This window comes from Mytilus edulis, chromosome 5 (genome assembly GCF_963676685.1).
Source record: "Mytilus edulis chromosome 5, xbMytEdul2.2, whole genome shotgun sequence".
Taxonomy (NCBI): Eukaryota; Metazoa; Mollusca; class Bivalvia; order Mytilida; family Mytilidae; genus Mytilus; species Mytilus edulis.
The window spans coordinates 91,912,777-91,932,458 of NC_092348.1; the positions used below are offsets into that span (position 1 = coordinate 91,912,777).

A 19,682-nucleotide genomic window follows, 5' to 3' on the forward strand; every position below is an offset into this window, starting at 1 on the left:
TTCCTCTCTCAGTCTTTAGTTGACTAAAGATCTTCAGGTGATACTGCCACACGTATGAACCACTTATTATATGATCTTCAGTGGATACTGCCACACGTATGAACCACTTATAATAAGATCTTTAGTGGATACTGCCACACGTATGAACCATATATAATATGTATTTTGTATCAGACAGTAACAATGCAGTAAAGTAAATAATGGTCACAAAACTTGTTTTCTCACTAATATTTTATTCAACATTCTACATAATAAACAATAACACATTAACAAGAACACTGGTTTAAAATGCATCTTACAAAAAAATATTCTCTTTGTGAATTCTGTGTACTATAACCTGGCAAGGTAACCATATAAAAAGATGTCATGGTTTTAAGGGAACATTTAATTATAAGATTAACAAAAATATTATTATTTTATTGCATGTAGGTTATAAGTTTTTTTAGTGTAACATTCAGAATAATAACTATTTCCATCCTCTTTTGTCAATTAAAACTAATTGCTTTATAAGAGATTAAAATGATGATTTTTGAAGACTAAAATTTCTGAATTGAGAAATATACTGTGTATACTGTATATATGCCTTTGCCCAAAAATGATTAATTATAGTCAAGGATTTGTATAGTGACAAGGATTGGAATCTCGCAGTATCTTGTTATTTTGCGGGTATCATGAAAAGTTGCATTCTCGCCTGTATGTGTAAATATCCTGTTTTATCGCTTGGTTGACAATGTTATGAACATACACTAACTTCTTTCTTTATGGTAAGCTACAGTCTATTTATGATATTTTGTAGAGACTTACCAATAAAATAATTCTTATTTCTCTTAAATTACAAAGTGATAATTACCTAAATCGATCAAAAGGAACAGTTGGCTTTTATACAGGAGAGATCCCTTTGCGCCAAAAATGAGTCCTTTTGCACAACCACTTGTTTCTCCAATGCTACGTTTGCGCCACCTGTTTTAAAATTACATGGCATCAATTGCGCCAATTAGAAGAAAAACAACTTCCCTCCTCCTTTATTCAGTCTTGATAACCGGCAGTTTACACTGCAAATGTTTCCTTTTCTGAAACATACTTTCTTCTTACTGCTGCTGCATGAGTATTTCCCAATTTAATGTATGTAGTAGCTTGTAACAACTTCACTTTATTGTCCAAAAAGACAAACATTAAAGGATGAAATGCATAAACAGTTCATAATAATTCCTGTGGAATGCTTCTGTTTCATTACTGATAGATAGAGTTTCAGCCCATACGGGTGGTGGGAACACATCACTGTGTCATCAACATATGTGGCTAAAACCTATTCAGCAAAAACTTCTATTTTCTTCTCTTTTGGCATATCTTGTATTAAATATTCAGCAAAGCAATATGTTTTCTTCTCTCTCTCTGTACATGGACTGTCTAATGCATTTCAAGTCATTTCTCTCCAGATGCTCATCTTCATGGTGAAATATTTCCGAACGTATGATACTTTTTAAGCCAAACATAAGAATAAATATTAAATCGTTAATATTTATGATAGATATGTGTACAGGTAAATTGGCGCAAATGACTTCCGATTATTGGTGCAACTGATACATTTTGAAAACAAAATTTGTCGCAAATGATACCCCTGAAAAACAGTAATTGGCGCAAAAGGACTGCTGCCGTTTATACACTATACTATGTCACTATACAAATCCTTGTTCTAGTATTGTTAAATATATGTTCACAACATAAGAATAGTATATAGATAAGGATTAAAATAATTTTTATGTAACTGTAAATAATAAAAGCTTCTAAAAATGTTAACAGATATAATGTCTATAAGGCAACTAAAAAAGAAATGAATATAGATGTTGATACACATCTATTGGATTACACATATCAAACAGTGGATATTCAACAAAAAATGTAATTCAACATTAAATAAGCCTTTTGCTTCTTATTCAGTGAAAACATGATGAAGAGTTAAACATGAGTTACATGTAATTAAAAATATTTCGTCAGTGAAAAAAGGTAAATACTGCTATTCATTGTACTTTTTTCTTCAAAAAATGGATTTGTTAAACCCATTAAACTGTAAAATTTTAAAAACATAAAAAATAAAATACTTAAAAGTAAATAATATAACAAAACAAGTTGGACGGCTACACAGTTTATAAAATGTAATGAAAAAGTTGGGTCTATGCCATATAGTTATTCTTGCAAGCAGAACATTCAATCATGATGTAATCAGAGTAGTCTAGTTCTACAGACTGATAGATTGGTTATCTGTCGGACTAGTCTACTCTTAAAGGAGGGTAGTTTACTTTAAACATAATGGTGACTTCTCAGTTCAGCTAGTAAGCAAGCTTATCAAAGATATAACCTTTAACTACACACTCAATGCATTCTGCTGTAATGTAAAATTTCTGGACATCTTGTTAAATGGTACATATTTTACAGTTCACTATGATGAAGTTTACATTACCTTAATATAGCAAGGAATTATACCCATTGTATATGTTGTAAGTGGTTTTTGCTAAACAAGTAATTACACATGACCTGCATGAAACTTTGGTGAATGCAATTGCTTAATAGAATAGCATTTACCAATCAATATACATTACACTTTACCTAAACTTAAAAGATGAGATATATTTAAGGTCATCAAAATTTCATGTACAAGATCACAATTAAATTGAAAATGTGTTAATCGGTCACAAATGCCCCCACTTGTAAATCATGCGTCAACTTCCACATACAGATGCAGGATTCACGTAGTTCAGACCTGACCGTTATATAAAATAATGAAACCTATACACAATCCTTATGAGTGATAGTTTTTTTGCATTTATTAAAAGGGCATAAATCAAGAACAGTAAAAGTGACACCACCCAATTTCAATTTTGATCTGCATTTTGTAGAAATAATCGATATCATTGTGAATATTTTTCAAAAATTTTGATTATCTAATTATTCATACTTTTAAAAATTGGGTTTATGTCATGTATATCCTCCCTCCCTATTTTGTGAAGTTCCTCCAAGTAATCTATCTGTTGTCATGGTAACTGATGATATACTTTTTTGAAGTTCTTTAGTATACTGTTCTGTTTTCTTTATCAACAGTTCAGTATTTGCTCTGTCATTGGTTGAAGTTCTAGTCCTATCATCCAATGAAAAATTGTCTCTTATTGCACTTTGGTCACTAGAATTTATATCACCTTGTACTATTTGTTGAGATTTCTTGTCATCCCTCCAATCAGGTAAAAGTTTGGCTTTAATATCACATTGAATATGTCTGAAAGAAAGAATATAGCATCTATTCAAACACTGATTCATACGTATACTAGTTAAAAAAAAAATATTTATGTGCATGATTTTTCATAAAATAAGTATCTTTCACATTAAAAAATGTATGATCTTAGCTGTTATGCAGCTTTCTTCTCTATAAATCTAGCGATTTTGAAGGAAATCATCACTTTTAATGCAAAAAAATAATAATTTCAAGTACATATAAAAAAAATTCAAACTACTGCAAATTAAGATAATGCATTAATTTTGTTTTTATCTGAGTAAGAAACACTTCTGTGCCCATCATCTCAAAACTGTATCCCTCTGTCCTGAATTCCTTGCTTACACACTTGATAATAACACCGTATTATAGTAACAGTAAATATTTTATAAATCATACTTTATTTATTAAAAACATTTTTTTTGGGTGCATTCAACCCTTTAAAAAACTATTGCCAAAGAAAACAAATTATTTTGAAATTTAAATTAAAAATAAGATACTTCAAGCCAAAATTTGGAAGTTCCAACCAAACAAGAAGATCTGACATCTTTAACTGTTAATTACTTTAATTTCCGTAACGACTCTTTCATTTCTTCACATTTTTTGCGAGTATCTACTATAAGTCTCTGTACATGATGCCAGACAGCTCTTTCTTCAGTTAAACACGTCTCTGTAACACTACGTATCTGTTGTTCTTGTAAAACCTGAGCTTTCACAGTCTCAACCTGCTCATAAGCCTACAATAATAAAACACATCTTTTATTCATTGCTTATTCGACAATTCTCCTTTCCAATTGCTAATGTCAGTGTAAATGTGTAAAGATGACTGCCAAAAAATAATTGTTTGTCCAAGGAATCTTACCACTGTCTCTTGCCTATTTATTCAAACCCTGTTGACTTAAGTTTACTTGTATTGTCTGATTCTGACAATTCAGAGTTTCTTTTACATTACCAGCACATGTCCTTTCCTAAATGCTGTACAGGGACCTTTAAACATCTATTTTGCTTGACTCGTATCATGGGCTGATTTCTTAATTTTTTTTATGATTATTCCACTTGTAATTTTATTCACATACTGACACCACTTATGTACAAAGGAATTTTATGGTATTACCTTATGTAACTGCACAGCCATTTCTTGTAATTGTCCTTCTAGTCTATCAGCATAGGCTTGTTCTAATTGGTTACTTATAGCCATAGGTGCCTGACTGTGCCATCTGGCTATTGCATTGGTTAATTTTTTTCTTGGTCCAAATAACCTGTCAATGTTATTAAACAGTAAACATACTGGGTTGAAATTCCAGATGAAAAAATAGGTACCACCTCTTTAGTTTTACATTTAACACAATATAAATTCAATGTAGTTTTTGTATCACTACTTTTCACTGCCTTTCTGTATAAAGTGTGACCTGCCTAATCTGACACCTGAGTATTCCAACATCCTGCTTTAACTGACACATTTTCATGGTCCCAAAATATGTCTATCCTTGCCGAATATACCCGAGTATTCCGACATTTTTTTTCTTGTCCCACAGTGTGTCAGATCAGGCAGAATACACTGTAGTTACTATGGAAACATTTTATTGAAACTCAAAATTAAATGAGCTGTTTAAAAAATTAATATGTTTCAGTGAGAAATACCTTTAACCCATAACTAATATATACAGATACAAATAAAAAGAATTTTCAATTACTGTAAATTTTGAAATTATTGCAAGGATTTTATTAATGGCAAAGTATCGCAAAAATAAGTAGTCCACTTTTGTTTGCTATAGATTAATATCAATGTTACTAAGTGCACCTGACAGGTAAACATGTCTGCATTTGTTCATACTTACTGTATACCTATTTCTTTGAGATCATTATCTGTAAGGGACAGAAACACTTCCAGGTTAATTTCTTGTTCTTCAAATACAGGTAAATATTTAGTCAGACTTAGCTGTTCTAATAAAGTATGTAAATCTTCTGGATGGTCTGTGTTATTACCCTGAAAGATCAAAGTAAATATTTAGTCAAAGTCAGCTGTTCTAATAAAGTATGTAAATCTTCTGGATGGTCTGTGTTATTACCCTGAAAGTACCAAACAGATATAAAGTCAATATTGAATAATGTAATATGTGTTCCCAATTGGAATTTTTGAAACAAAGATATAAAGTCAAAATTTTAGTCAGATTTAAAGACCATTAGCTGTCATTTTCACCCATTTGACTTAAATTCTCATATTTGATTTAAAACACACTATATATGTATATCCAAGTTACAGCAAGTCTGAAATAAATAGTTAACAATACATGTACTCAATCATTTTTATCAGAATTTAGTGTGTATTTCAGTCTACAAGCCATCTAATTAACTATAGTGATGACCTCAGAAAACTGATGACAGTCACATAATACAATGTAAACATAAATATATATAGATAGGGACCTCATGCAATCAGATTTTTTTTATGTCTGTTTGATTTAATGTTATAGGTTAAAAAAAAGGTTACTTATTGTTTTTACCTGTATAAGATTATTTATTTCTATTGAATCAGTCAACAAAATGGTTTCACTTTCAATGTTGACACTCTTTCCCTTTTAACATTTAAACATGTGTAACCAATCACTTGCTAATGGATTAAATAATAGTCACATAAATACACATTCAATGAGTTTCACTTACTCACTTGCAAGTGAATAATTCCACAGCCATGTTTCTTTGTTTATTTTGACAAAATTTAACCAAATTGGCTACTAAAAGTGAACTGTTGTTTCCTCATTTCACTTTCAATAATGATTCAAACAAATTAAATCATATTCTAATTGTTTTCATATCTTGTAGCTAATGTCCCTTTAAATGTTTTAATAATGTTCCCAGTTAGGGTCTATAATTGTTAAGTTTGTCAAAGATCACACATTTACTTGAAAAAAACTATATTTTTTTTAGACAGGCTTGTGACAACTCTGCCTCTAAGGCCCAATTATTTAAATACAACATATGTACACTTTTGTAGTTGACAGGTTGCAACTTTTATGGCTATTTGCAAAAGACCTATACCCGTCAAAAAATGTTGCCATTGGAATTGATACATTAGATATTTAACCTGTATTCTTTTTCTAGACTTATAATGTACAAATTTAGATGGCAACATTGAATTATAATTTGACTAGTTCAGGTACTTTGCAAATGACCATAATTAATTTTACCTCTTGCTGTTTGAAGAATGGTTGGTCTGACCTGACAGCAGGATTCTGTGGAAATAACTGCCCAAGCTGAGCGCCAAAATCTGCACCAATGTTAGGAAATCCTTTCTTATTATAATCATCAATAGTAGCACCATTGTTTACAACATTCTGATTGCTGTAGTTTATACCAATATCCCTAGGCTTAACATTGCCTCGATTATCCAAAGTTGTCTTCCCCTGATTTGCTAGAATATCACTAGGTGTCATTTTATATGCACTATTATCTTGAGATACATTTGTAGTTCTGACATCTTTACTCTGTTGAAGATCAAAATTAATGCTTGAAGCTGGTGAAAGAGCACTTCCATTTAAACTACCAGTGCTGCCTCCTAGTGACAGATTGCCCATAGCGCCCCCTATACTACCATCATGTGATGATATACTGCTGTGAGGCTGGTAGTCATCACTGTCAACACTATTATCACGACTTAATCCTAACGCTGACATGAGGCCACCAGAGGAACCAGAGCTGCTCTTTATGGTCAGGGCACCAGTCTTTGAGAAAGCATTTCCGTCATCGTCAGGATCATTATCACAAGAATCTGGAAAATAAAATTAGATTGTATTGATTTTGATAGGAGCATTTCCTTTACTGTTCATTTTACATAACTGCATATGACACGCATCGATAACAGTCTACAAATTTGGATATTTTCTCAAAAATTTGAGATGTTTGCAGAAGAAAGTTTGTTTCAAAGACAAATTTAGAAAATACAAAACACAAGATTTATATGTCATATCACAAATATTTCCGACTTTGTATGGTTTCATAGAAGTATAAATTCCTTCTGAATGTTATCAATCCGACATACTTGTGTTAAAAATATACATTCGTACAAGCACACAAGTCTGTTCTTTCTTTGGGTTTAGGACTCATGTGACCCAAAATGTTAAAATCTATGTCTTCCAAAACTGCACACATTTAAATGAAGTTCCAGGCAAGATTGTAAATTCTATCAAAAATGAAAGCTTTCGGGAAAATTGTATCTCGAGCTGCAATTTTTTCAAGCAATTGACTTGAAAAAATAACTAACCTGCAAAGATGCATTTAAACACATCTGGAATTTAAATTTTTTTTTAGGACAAATGATTTGAACAAAATGTTCTCACAGATTAAAATAAACCCTGATTTTTATGCTCTTAAACTTTCATCTTTGTATTTGATTTTTATTATTATTGTTACATAGCTTTTATATAGCGCCTATCTAATAAACATAATACTCTAAGCGCTTAACATATAAAATTGAAGGAAAATATATATCACAATGCATACAATAATAGCAACTATATATATAACAACGTAACGGTACCTAAATTGCAACGAGTACCCAAATTGCATCTATTTAGCAAAAATAGCAGCGAAAATCTTACAAGATCTCCTAGAGACTAAACAATTTGTATTTTTATGATTTGATACTATGCACGTCTTTCAGCATAGGTAAATATATTTAGATATACACAAAACATTCACAGTTATATCTATCAACAGATGAAGTGTTTACTGAAAAAGAAAAATGTATCGAAACGTCGCCATGCGACGTCATCAAAACGTCATCTAATAAAAAGTTAGCAAAAACAATATGTTTCAAGTATCCTTATCTTAAAAAAGGAGAGTAAGCAAGGACAAATATCCAATTGTTCAAAATACTTGAAAAAAATAACCAAAAAGCTCTGTTATTCGACTTTTGACGATGCTAGTTTAAGCATGGATGCAATTTTGGTACTCCTCATTACAGAATCATTGATGGTTTGGAGGTTAGTTCAGACCAATTTTTCTATGACTTTCATATGAATTGAAAATCAAATTGGTATACCTATATAATAAAGAAGGATACGGCTACAAAATAAACACAAAATGGAAATTTTTGTCTTGATCATAAAAAAACGTAGTTGAAAAAAACTGTCAAAATAGGTGCAATTTGGGTGCCGTCAAGTTATATATATATGAACATAAGAATGAAACAGAAATTAAAAAGGATAATGATGTACATTAAAAGCATTGCTTGATTTTGCTTTCTTACTGTTTTGATTCACTGATGAGTTTTATGTAGCACTTCTAGCGTACCAAATTATAAGTAACACACATGAGTTTAAGCAATTCTTGCATTTACTATTGTCAGTATGAAATAATCAACATTTTCTCCATCTTCAGATGTAATTCTTGATTATGTCCAATATTCATTACATTCAAGGAAATTAAAATGAAGATATAAATACTAGCTATTCATTGATGTTGTAATTACTTTTCCCCTTTACAATTTACTGAGTACATTTATCAGTAAAATACTACTTAAAAAAGCATTGTATGAACCTTACCTCGACCCCCAGAACTATCCAGAGCATAATCTTGCATGTTGATAGGAGAGGTTACATCTCTATAGGATAACTGTGGTGTTGTTTCTTCTGCAGGTGGAGGAAAAGTAACATAACCTTTGGGTACACAGGTATCTATAATAAAATTCAAGGTGAAATGAATAATTGAAATATAAGCCCTCAAGAGTTTATTCATTTCTATTAAATTACTTGAAAAGCAACAATGCTGACAAATGTGTCAATATAAGTTACAGTTCCACATAAAACTGTAAAAATCAAAACATAAAACATGAAACAAAGGTCAAATCACAATAATATATTGACTAAACAATGTACATAAGTGATACATACAAGCTCTTTAACAGAAAGATTAATACATGACATTATTTGGAGTGTAAGAAAATACATCAACCATGGAAATAACAAGGATTAACTTTCCTATCTACAAGTAAACTAAGGCCCATCACAAGTATTTCATCCTTTTTCAATAACAGACCTACCAGTATGTTACAATGGTATAAACTATGATTAAACTTTCTGTGTCTTGACACCACTTTTTAGCACCACTTTTGGGATATTTCATGGCAGCCAGTTTTTACTAATGGAGGAAGCATAAGTGCCTGGAGAAAACCACTGACCTTTGATAGGAAAACTGACAATCCTAGTCAATATAAGATTGGAGTCCAGTGCACCTGCACGAGCTGGGTTCAAACTCACAACCTCAGTGATTACAGTAGTAACTACTTAGACCACTTGGCCACCGAGGCCCCTGGTAGCAGTCTGCAAGGTTAGCCACTTGTATGATGTCCCAGACTAGTAAAATTTCATTCGGACTAGCAGTCTGCACAGTTAGCCACTTGTATGATGTCCCAGACTAGTAAAATTTCATTTGGACTAGTAAGTTTTTTCAAAACTTTTTTGGAGCAATAAGAAAAATGTCCAAATATTGGTCTTCGGACTAGTAGCTGAAAAAGATTTGGTGAAGACTGTGGTAGGAACTATGTGATTAATCTGTGTCTATAATTGTACTAACCACCTGTAGTAGTTGAAGGTTTACGAGATCTGTCTATAAGTCTAGCTATTGTCTCAGGTCCATCTCTCATACAGTATACTATAATTGTACTAAACACCTGTACTAGTTGGAGGTTTACGAGATCTGTCTATCAGCCTAGCTATTGCTTCAGGTCCATCTCATATACGGTATACTATAATTGTACTAAACACCTGTACTAGTTGCAGGTTTACAAGATTTGTCTATCAGCCTACCTATTGCTTCAGGTCCATATCATATACAGTATACTATAATTGTACTAAACACCTGTACTAGTTGGAGGTTTACGAGATCTGTCTATCAGCCTAGCTATTGCTTCAAGTTCATCTCATAAACAGTATACTATAATTGTACTTACCACCTGTACTAGTTGGAGGTTTACGAGATCTGTCTATCAGCCTAGCTATTGCCTCAGGTCCATATCATATACAGTATACTATAATTGTACTTACCACCTGTACTAGTTGGAGGTTTACGAGATCTGTCTATAAGTCTAGCTATTGCCTCAGGTCCATCTCTCATACAGTAAACTATAATTGTACTTACCACCTGTACTAGTTGGAGGTTTACGAGATCTGTCTATCAGCCTAGCTATTGCCTCAGGTCCATATCATATACAGTATACTATAATTGTACTTACCACCTGTACTAGTTGGAGGTTTATGAGATCTGTCTATAAGTCTTGCTATTGCCTCAGGTCCATCTCTCATACAGTATACTATAATTGTACTTACCACCTGTACTAGTTGGAGGTTTACGAGATCTGTCTATCAGCCTAGCTATTGCCTCAGGTCCATCTCGTATACTTGGACCTCCTTTATTATTAGACCTTTTAGATTGACGTCTTCTTCTATCAGGCAAATTGTCATCAGATGAACTTAAATCTCCATCCAAACCTGAAAAAAAGTGTTTGATTAAAAGTCTGCTGCATATTTTAACAAAAATAATATGAATTTTACAACTTATACATTCTCATAAGACATTTTACTCTGTAGAACTGTTAATCAGATATGTCTTACCCTTAAGCAAAACTGAGAAAACATAAAAGAAGAATGTGTCCATGGTATACAGATGCCCCTGCTTGTAAACCTTACTAAAATTCACCAATTTCCATTTATAAAGGAACATACCACAAGATTGGTGAAAATGAGGCTACTCAAATTCAACTAATCTGTGTTAGGTGGTAATAAGTATTGTGTAGATTTTTCACATTTTGAATAGAGGCAGAGGTACCTGTGAACATCGATACGAACAAGGGCAAAACTTAATGCCCCCCTAAAAACACCAATTTCATACAATGTGTTATACATACCTGGCTTTGAAGGAAATAAAACCCCAAAACACTATTACAGCAATTTTGTGTACCAGGCTCTGAACATATCATAATACCTTATGTGCCTCCCTGGGTCTGAAATTCTGAATGTAGATCAAACTCCAGGACACATAGCCTTATTTACCAAACTGGCTCTGAGTGTAATAAAACTCCATGAATTATTTGTCTCGCTAATGAATGTAATGAAACTCAAAGACTCATATCTATCCACCTACCTGGCCTGAATGTAATGAAACTTGGTGATACAGAATTATTTGCCTCTCTGGCTTAAATTGTAATGAAACTCCAAAACTTTTATCTATCTACCTACCTGGTTCTGAACGTAATGAAACTCCAGGGCGCATAGCATTATCTATTAAGTTGACTATTGCTACATGGTTATATACCATTGCTAATGATCTTGCTGTTTCATTCTTAAAGGACTTGGCATTTATATGTGCTCTCTGAAATATATTGAAGTTAAAATTTATACTGAAAGAAATTAACAATCAAAAGGTATTCAAAGCAGAGCCATAAAAAAGGTTATGAAGTTCATATTATACATTTGGTTGTATGTATTTCTGTCCTGAATTGTTGATCTTAGCACTGATTAATGCCTGAAAAGATTTTTTATGAAAGTGAGGCTGACCTGTATAATTGGGACCAAGTACAAATCCAAGACATGAAGTGAGTGGTGAAAATATGTCAAGATTAGAACTTTACCTGAAATTTGTTAATTTTCCTTGTTATTTGGAAGATTTTTTTTTGATGAAGCTATAAATTTGAATTTCGTCAAAATTTTGTCAAATTCAGCTTCAACTGTGTTGTTTTCTGCTGAACAGCATTTCAAATTTTTTAACAAATAAGTCTAAACTAGTCGAACTTAAGATAAAGAATGAATACCAATGTTGTCAAATAGGGATGGACAAGGCTTACACTTTTTTGTTTCCAATGAATAGGGCCTAGCTTATAATATTATAATTAGTCCTGCATATGCAACCCTTTACACATCAGTGTTCTTATCTATACAGAAATTAACCTTCTCTTATTGTTGTGGGTAGTTATCTTTTTCTTGCATTAAACAATATTTCTCCTATCACACAGTTCAAAGTGTGATACAAAAAAAAGTGATACAAAATTTGCATTTATTTGAATGGCTTGAGTTAGAATTACAACATACCCATAGTCTATTTGTAACAACAATGACAACTATGAAAGGTAACAACAACGTACAACTCACAATTTTCACCTGAATATCTTCTTTTTGTAAATTCTTTTATTCTTAAGCATTCAATTTTTTTTAAATGTCTGATGTTAAAGACAGATGCAGGAACAGGACAAATGACAGCATACAAGTATGTGAAAAAAGGCTAGATTAACAATTCACACAATTTTTAATTCAACACAATGTGAGTGTTGACCATAAGAGAATTAGGTTTGACAACTTTTAAATTTTGGCTATCACTTGATATCAACAATGGTTATTCAATTTAAGTAATGATTATTAACTTGCCGAAGACTTATATTTATATCAAAATTTAACTCAAGTTGGTATCAAGTGATATCCAATTCTTAACTGGTATGAAACTTTATGATAAGTTTTACATACATGTTGAAGAAATAACTGTACAATCTTTTCATGGCCTTCAGCTGCAGCCTCCATAAAGGGAGTTAATCCATGAATTGGTTCTCTGTAAAGAAACAATGAGATATGGTTTTGAAAAAAGTAGAAGGGATGATAGGAGCCATTATTTGGCCACTGGAATTGCATAAAATCCATTCTTTTAAAATCATGTTAATTGAATGGATGAATGAATAAGGTAAAATAATCTTGACACTCTGAAGATCAAAAAATGTCAAAAATGGCTATTTTGCATAGGTTTTGGACCAATTAGTTCAGTCAGTGGCGTTACTCAAACAAGTTTGTTTTCTAGTTACTTATATCAGTAATTTTGTGTTTTAAAGATAATTAAAGTAATCAATAAGAAGCATGGACAAAATATAGTTTTTATGAATTTTTACATCATTTCATTACATAAATTAATAAGTCTGGGGCAGTACATTAAATTTAAGAGAACGATAGAGATTAAAGGTAACTTTGATAGTGACAACAAGATTGTGTCCCAAGTACACGGATGCCCAATCATTTTCTAAATTGTTCAGTGGACCATGAAAAATGGGGTAAAAACTCTAGTTTGGCATTAAAATTAGAAAGATCATATCATAAGGAACATGTATACTAAGTTTTAAGTTGATTGGACTTCAACATGTTCAACTTCATAAAAAAAACTACCTCGACCAAAAACTTTAACCAAAACTTTAACCTGAAGGACAAACGGACGCACAGACCAGAAAACATAATGCCCATAAACATGATAAATGGGGCATAAAAATATTATTAGTACAAGTTGTTTTAAACATCTTAGAAAGAATTAGTAATTACAATTATTTATCAAGAAACTTTCATACATATGTAATTGTTTTAACATATGTATATTAGTTCCTGTTAAATAATGCAATTTGAATGCATGTGTTTACCCTTAGGACTGTAAACCAAAATTTAGACCCATCCAATTTCAGCTCGTCAGAAGTCTAAATACTTATATTTATATGAAACAAAGTTAGGGACCACAGGAAAACTTATACTCATCAGAAATTTTAGAGTCAACAGCGTTTGATACAACAACAGTTACCTGTATTTTGTATTTTCGATAAGGCAGCCTTAACTTACACAGCATTAATATGAGCTCCTTGTTCTAAGAGAAATTTGACCACATTTTGATGTCCAGCATATGTTGCATGAAATAAAGCTGTCCATCCTTTTCTGTCTCTAGCCTCTAAGTCGCCTCCTTGCTGCAATATGTAAATATCAGTTATAAGTCCTTATTCAATAACTTTACGTAATCAATTAATTAAAAAGTTTTTTTGTACAACAGTGCTTTCTCTCAAATATTTTTATGACCCGAGAATACTGGTAATGTATACAAAACTGTGCATTCATAAATAAACCTTCCAAAATGTGACACTTAAAAACTAAGTTGTTTTAGAACATTAATCACAAAATTGACATTGCCTCTTCTTTTATTCACAAGTATTCTGAAGCATTTAATTACTTAACAAATCTTGGATCTTATCTTACCTGGTAAACAAAGTAAGCAACACTTTCATTTCCACAGCTAGCAGCTAACATGAGTGGAGTTTGTCCTTTATTGTTTTGTTCATTGACACCAACAGAGGCTTCTAGCAGAAGGTTGACTATATTGTCATGTCCAATGTAACATGCATACATTAATGGTGTCCATCCTCCTCTGTTCTTCTTATCTAAATCAACCTTTCTGTAAATGTAAAGAAATCAAAATATTTAACACTTGTTCCTTACTCCAAAACAGTACTTTGGCCTTGCTTTAATTTGTTTTATCGATTCCTTCATGTTCTTAGAAACTCTCAGTGATAATTATGTTGTTTCAAAAATTTAAAAAACCCACTTTTGTTGCTCATAGAAAAGTTTGTCTCTGGTATTTCTAATAAAAGTAAATTCATCAACATAATTTCAGCCCAAAATCAATTAGATCCATTATATAATATTATTTCCAACTGATGTTAAAATAAAATACATTAATTCTTATTTGAGATTGAAACAGGCATTATCTTTAAAGTAATAAAACAAAATGCTCCAAATAGTCTGTTAATTTTGCATACTTTATACAATGACATCATGCTTGAGTATATTTCAAATAAATTGCAGAAAAATACCAAATATAGTAATACACGTGCACTGTATCATCCTTCTGGGGTACAAAATCTGATATTAATGAGTAGACTTATGATTCCAGGCATGTTGATTAATTTATGTTAAGGGTCCATCCAGGTGATAAGTTTAGTTTTTTACCCACCATGGTTATATCTATAAGATCTAGCAGTACCTGTATTGAGATTACCTGGATATAAATGACTTAACACTGTCATAATGGCCTATACTAGAGGCTGTATGAAGATCTAGAGGTATTGATGATTCATCTTTGACATCCCAGCCATGCCATACAGATAAACTACGTTCTAACAGCTCATTTTCTGAGGACTCATCTGATGCTTCAAACTGGGCATCTGTTGTTGTCATGGTTACATCTATTTAATATATAATATTAAATTATTTAGAAAATAAAGGAAAGTATATGAGTTTCAACATGTTCAAATAAATATTAAACAATGCAAAACATTAGGTATCAAATTCACCTACTTAAACAAAATTCTGATATTTAATTTATAACATGCTAAAAAGGTTATCCAAATGGCAAAAAAATCCTGAAAGAAACAATTTAAAATGCTCATGTATCCACATTTCATACATTTTGGCCAACAAAATTTTGGATAATTTCCTGACTTTAACCATTATAAAATAATCAAAGAGCAGATTGCTCTGAGGGACACGATTGCCATTGTTTTCATAAATAATTCAACTGCACATGTAAAATGTTCGTAAAATGTAGTTTACGTAATCTGAATAGTTATTCAACTTTAAAAAAGCCAATCCTCGATACAAGTGTATGAACAATGCAATTATTATGTTTTATTTTTGTACTATCAATTCCAAGTTTACTTTCCACAGCAGTCACTGAGAGTGAGAGAAGGTATTTCACTTTGTACCTTATCACCTATTTTCCTACATGAATTCTAGGTGGAACCCCATTTCTAACTCTTTAAATATTTAATTTCCTTTGGGTCAGTGGGCATGACTCCTCTCCGTACACATTCCTCTGTTTAAATTGCGATCGGTTTTAATATAATACGACGTCTATCGACAGAACAAGTTAATTTTTCTCGACATATCGTTTGACGAAAGTTACTTACGGAAGGAAGACAAATTCGAAGCGATAATATGGAAGACTCCATTTTGGCTGAATGGGTGTTCTAGTTAAACCTTTACGTTGTGGACTACATTTATTTTAATTTAAATAATGCATATGATTTAAATTATGCAACAACAATAACCCTCAATAGCAGACAAGACAATAGAAAGGATCTTGTGAGTTTCAAATTAATCAATGCCAGGAGTGGGGAATCCAGAGCAACCATTCAATCTGATACCCCTACAAGTCAAGAAAAATATACGCCTGCGCATGCTTAATGTACATAAACAAACCCTGGATTTGTGATTTGTAGTAAAAACGTAAATCAAATTTTAATTAAACGACCTCCATTTCTTTATGGAAGTACAATATCAAATATCAGTTTCATCAGTAACGGTGACATAAGAAAACACCACTTCAGTTCTTATATGACAGAAATAGATTTATCGATTGGAATTCAAAGAACTCTTGCATGTTATCAAAACTGGGGAATTCCCTCTGACGTGTTTCTAAATTTATAAAAACACTAAATATAAATACTGCTTAATTCTGATTTTCCGTGTTGTTAAAAACACGCATACAAGTCAAGGGAAATATGGAAACATGAATGTTTATATGAGAAGAACCTTTCATTTTGGTCTTTTGTGGATAGTTGTCTCATTGGCAATCATACCACATCTTCTTTTTTATACTTATTGGAAAGTTGTTTGAATTCATTTTTTTTGTTTTTTATACCATTTAAAGCAAGACAATCTCAAGAATCTGAGATGTTCCTTGATTTTAAGCAATCTGTAGACTTTTACCATTGACTCAGGCAGGTGAAGGCTCAAAATCTTTATCTGAAAACTCGGCAGTTTCAGACTCTGTGAAGCATTCGAGTAGAGCATCAAGGTTGATATCATCAGACCAAGATAAGAAGTTCTCTGTGTCGTACATGGCTAGCAAATGAATTATTTGGATTTACAAAGTTCATTCTCGATGTTGTAGGCTTGTGTGAATTTTGTCATGAATGTTGAGGAATCATGATCAAAGCAAGATTTCTTGGTCGGCTTGGTGTGTTTTTCATAATATTTTCATCATTTTTAATTACGATAAATAATTGTTTTAATTGCGTTAATCAAATATTTTGATCCACAATCAATTTCGAAGTTACATTTTAATCAGCTAAAAAAGCAGTTTAATGAAAACAATTATTTATATTGGAACCTTAAATTTAATGAGGACTTGTATAAACAAGATACGTTTTTTATTCAAACACTAGAATTATGCTTTCCTCAAGCATGTCAAGCTTTATTTGTAATTATTCACTATGCTTCTTTATTTAAAAGAATTATCCATGGCTTTTTAATTTAACAATTGGAAACTAAAATAAATCATTTAAGAACAAGAAAGTTATTTTTCAAGATAAAACGATTTTCTAGAAGAGGTTTGTTTTTATTTTATAAAAAAAACGTGTCAAAAAACTTTATTTATTCATGTTATTTAATTGTTGAATGTTTTTAATTTGAATAGGGAGGACGATTATAACAATAATTTGCCATTTTTTATCCAATATTTCTCTTTTTTAATTATTTGTATATTTATAATAGTGATTCATTATATTCCTATTTCAATGAATGAAGAAATACAAGTTTCCAAACCAATAGTCATGATAGTTTTGAGCTGATTCAAATAGGAAATGTAGAGCCGTTAATTATCAACCATAACAGCGAATACGTATTTATCACATGTCCGTTACCGTATCATGTCATTTATTAATTAACTACACGACAAGGAAACCGGCGATAATTAGGTAGTGTCAAGTCCAGTTAATATATATGTTCCTGGTCAGATGAACCAAAAACAGATGAGATCCAAATGCAAGAAGTCGAATTAGTCGAAGTTGATATGAATAGAGAAGTAACAGAAGCTGTTGAAAGTGCTGTGACTGTGACTGATGTTGTTGAAGATATGCAAGACCATGATACTGATGTACCACACTTCTTTGCGGAACGAATAAACAAACTAAAAAAAATGAAGTCCGAAAATGACAAGAAAGAAAGAAAAACACTTGGAAAGATTGTCTCTGGTATGCCAATAACTGAAAGTGAGGTAGCAGAAAAGGTTAAACAGCACGTTGAAAACCAAGGAAAAAATAAACCAAGCAACCAGAGTTGTAAGAAAACTGGAAAACAAAATAAAAAGAATACGTCCACTTCTGCTTCATCACTTACATCAGGACCTAGCCACACCAAACTTGGACCTAGCAACATAACTAATAAACCAGGACCTAGTCACAAGTCTCCAAAACCAGGACCTAGTCACATATACATTGATGATTCCATGGACTTCAGCGATACAGACGATGAAGACATTCCAGAAGTCGAATTATGCTGTGTGTGTAAACAGTTTACCCCAAAACAAATTAGACTTGGGGTTGGTGTTGAACTTTAAGTACCAAATGGGTGCAGTGTGACAATTATAGGTGCAAGCACTGGACACATCTGAAATATTGTACAGAATTGAGGGCTGTGAGGAGAAATACCAAGTTTTACTGCATGCATTGCAAGGACATGGAATAGACAATTTTGCCAAATTTTCTTGTTATAATTACTTGTTGAAAATTTTATTGTTAATTATTTAATTTTTGTTGATTTTTTTCAATACTTACCCTTTTAAATTAACTTTGAACAAAAAATGCGAAAATGCAATGTGTTTGGCCTAACCTGTGTGACGTAACACGGTTGTACATCTGGTGGACGAACTTGAGGGGCGAAAGTAGAACAGGCATTGATTTCAAGTAAGTGTTCACTTTTGCATTTCCGTTATACTACGGTCTTCTGTTGATTCTTTTTCATGCCAAAGATTAGAATTTTATTGAATCTTTATTACTGCAAATTATCGGGAATATACGAGAAACGTATCTGAAAATGCACCGCGATATTCGTTAGGTGGACGAACTTTGGGGAGTGGAGGATACTTACAAAAATTCGGCAATCCTGTGCAACGCTTAGACCCCAATGAGACCAACTTAGCAAATTTTAGTTCTATCAGCAAGATTTAAACACCTAATTCGGTCAAAGAAGTGAAAACATGTTACAGTTTAAAAGAATATTAACTGAATAAAATATTATTATCCAACACAAAACAGAAAAATTAGAAAAAAAAGGGGGTCAGTCTCGAGCTCATAATCAATTAACAGTTCATATACCAATAGATTTTATGTTATTTGATCAGGAATATTTATGATTAAACACATTACCATTTTTGTTTACAATCTAAAAGAAGAAAAATCCAAGTTTCCTAATGCCAAGGGATGTAATCGAACGAAAAATATTAATAAAGTTCTAGCAAGATTATTAACCGACAGTTACATGTAAGATATAAACATAATTTATATCGTTCAGCATCAATAGAGCGCAACAATGTACATTAAAGAGTCACATACGATTACACAAGTTAAATATAAGCTCGATTGAAATATAAAATGCAGTTTACATTGCATTGAAAAGACTCTTATCTCCTCCATTTATGTAATCAGTTGAGTATTAGCTGAAAATTTCCTAAGTTCTTTGTTGTTAGTTTTTGAACGTTGTGGGTTATTTAATATTTGGAAGAACTTTTAGTATTTGGTTGTATTTTTTTTTGCATTCTTTCAGGTAACAAACCAAACACAGCTTTCTTTATCTGG

General features: G+C 31.9%; 1 protein-coding gene across 2 annotated transcripts; it reads right to left on the bottom strand.

Annotated features, from left to right (window-relative positions):
* Positions 1–216: 216 nt before the first annotated feature.
* On the bottom strand, positions 217–19,392 carry LOC139524817 (ankyrin repeat and SAM domain-containing protein 3-like). Of its 2 annotated transcripts, none has more exons than XM_071319920.1 (13): positions 19,254–19,392; positions 15,104–15,290; positions 14,305–14,500; positions 13,897–14,018; positions 12,775–12,856; positions 11,497–11,629; positions 10,588–10,749; positions 8,806–8,937; positions 6,451–7,031; positions 5,101–5,249; positions 4,377–4,521; positions 3,827–3,999; positions 217–3,268 (listed from the first exon to the last, which is right to left on the bottom strand). In XM_071319920.1, exons 2-13 carry the CDS (start codon positions 15,280–15,282, stop codon positions 2,974–2,976), a joined length of 2,349 nt encoding a protein of 782 aa, XP_071176021.1. In that variant the 5' UTR covers positions 15,283–15,290; positions 19,254–19,392; the 3' UTR covers positions 217–2,973. The 2 variants fall into 2 exon arrangements, with proteins under 2 accessions (XP_071176021.1, XP_071176022.1); XM_071319921.1 differs by having other exon boundaries at positions 15,089–15,290; positions 19,254–19,319.
* Between the last annotated feature and the right edge of the window lie 290 nt (positions 19,393–19,682).

What these genes read in the sequence shown, in the direction of transcription:
- LOC139524817 (XM_071319920.1), bottom strand. Translation starts at nt 15,282, where the DNA reads ATGACAACAACAGATGCCCAGTTTGAAGCATCAGATGAGTCCTCAGAA. An exon ending in TTGCTTACTTTGTTTACCAG is followed by an intron (nt 14,019 to 14,304) that starts GTAAGATAAGAT and finishes TACATATTGCAG; the next exon opens with CAAGGAGGCGACTTAGAGGC. An exon ending in GGATAGTTCTGGGGGTCGAG is followed by an intron (nt 7,032 to 8,805) that starts GTAAGGTTCATA and finishes TTTATTTTCCAG; the next exon opens with ATTCTTGTGATAATGATCCT.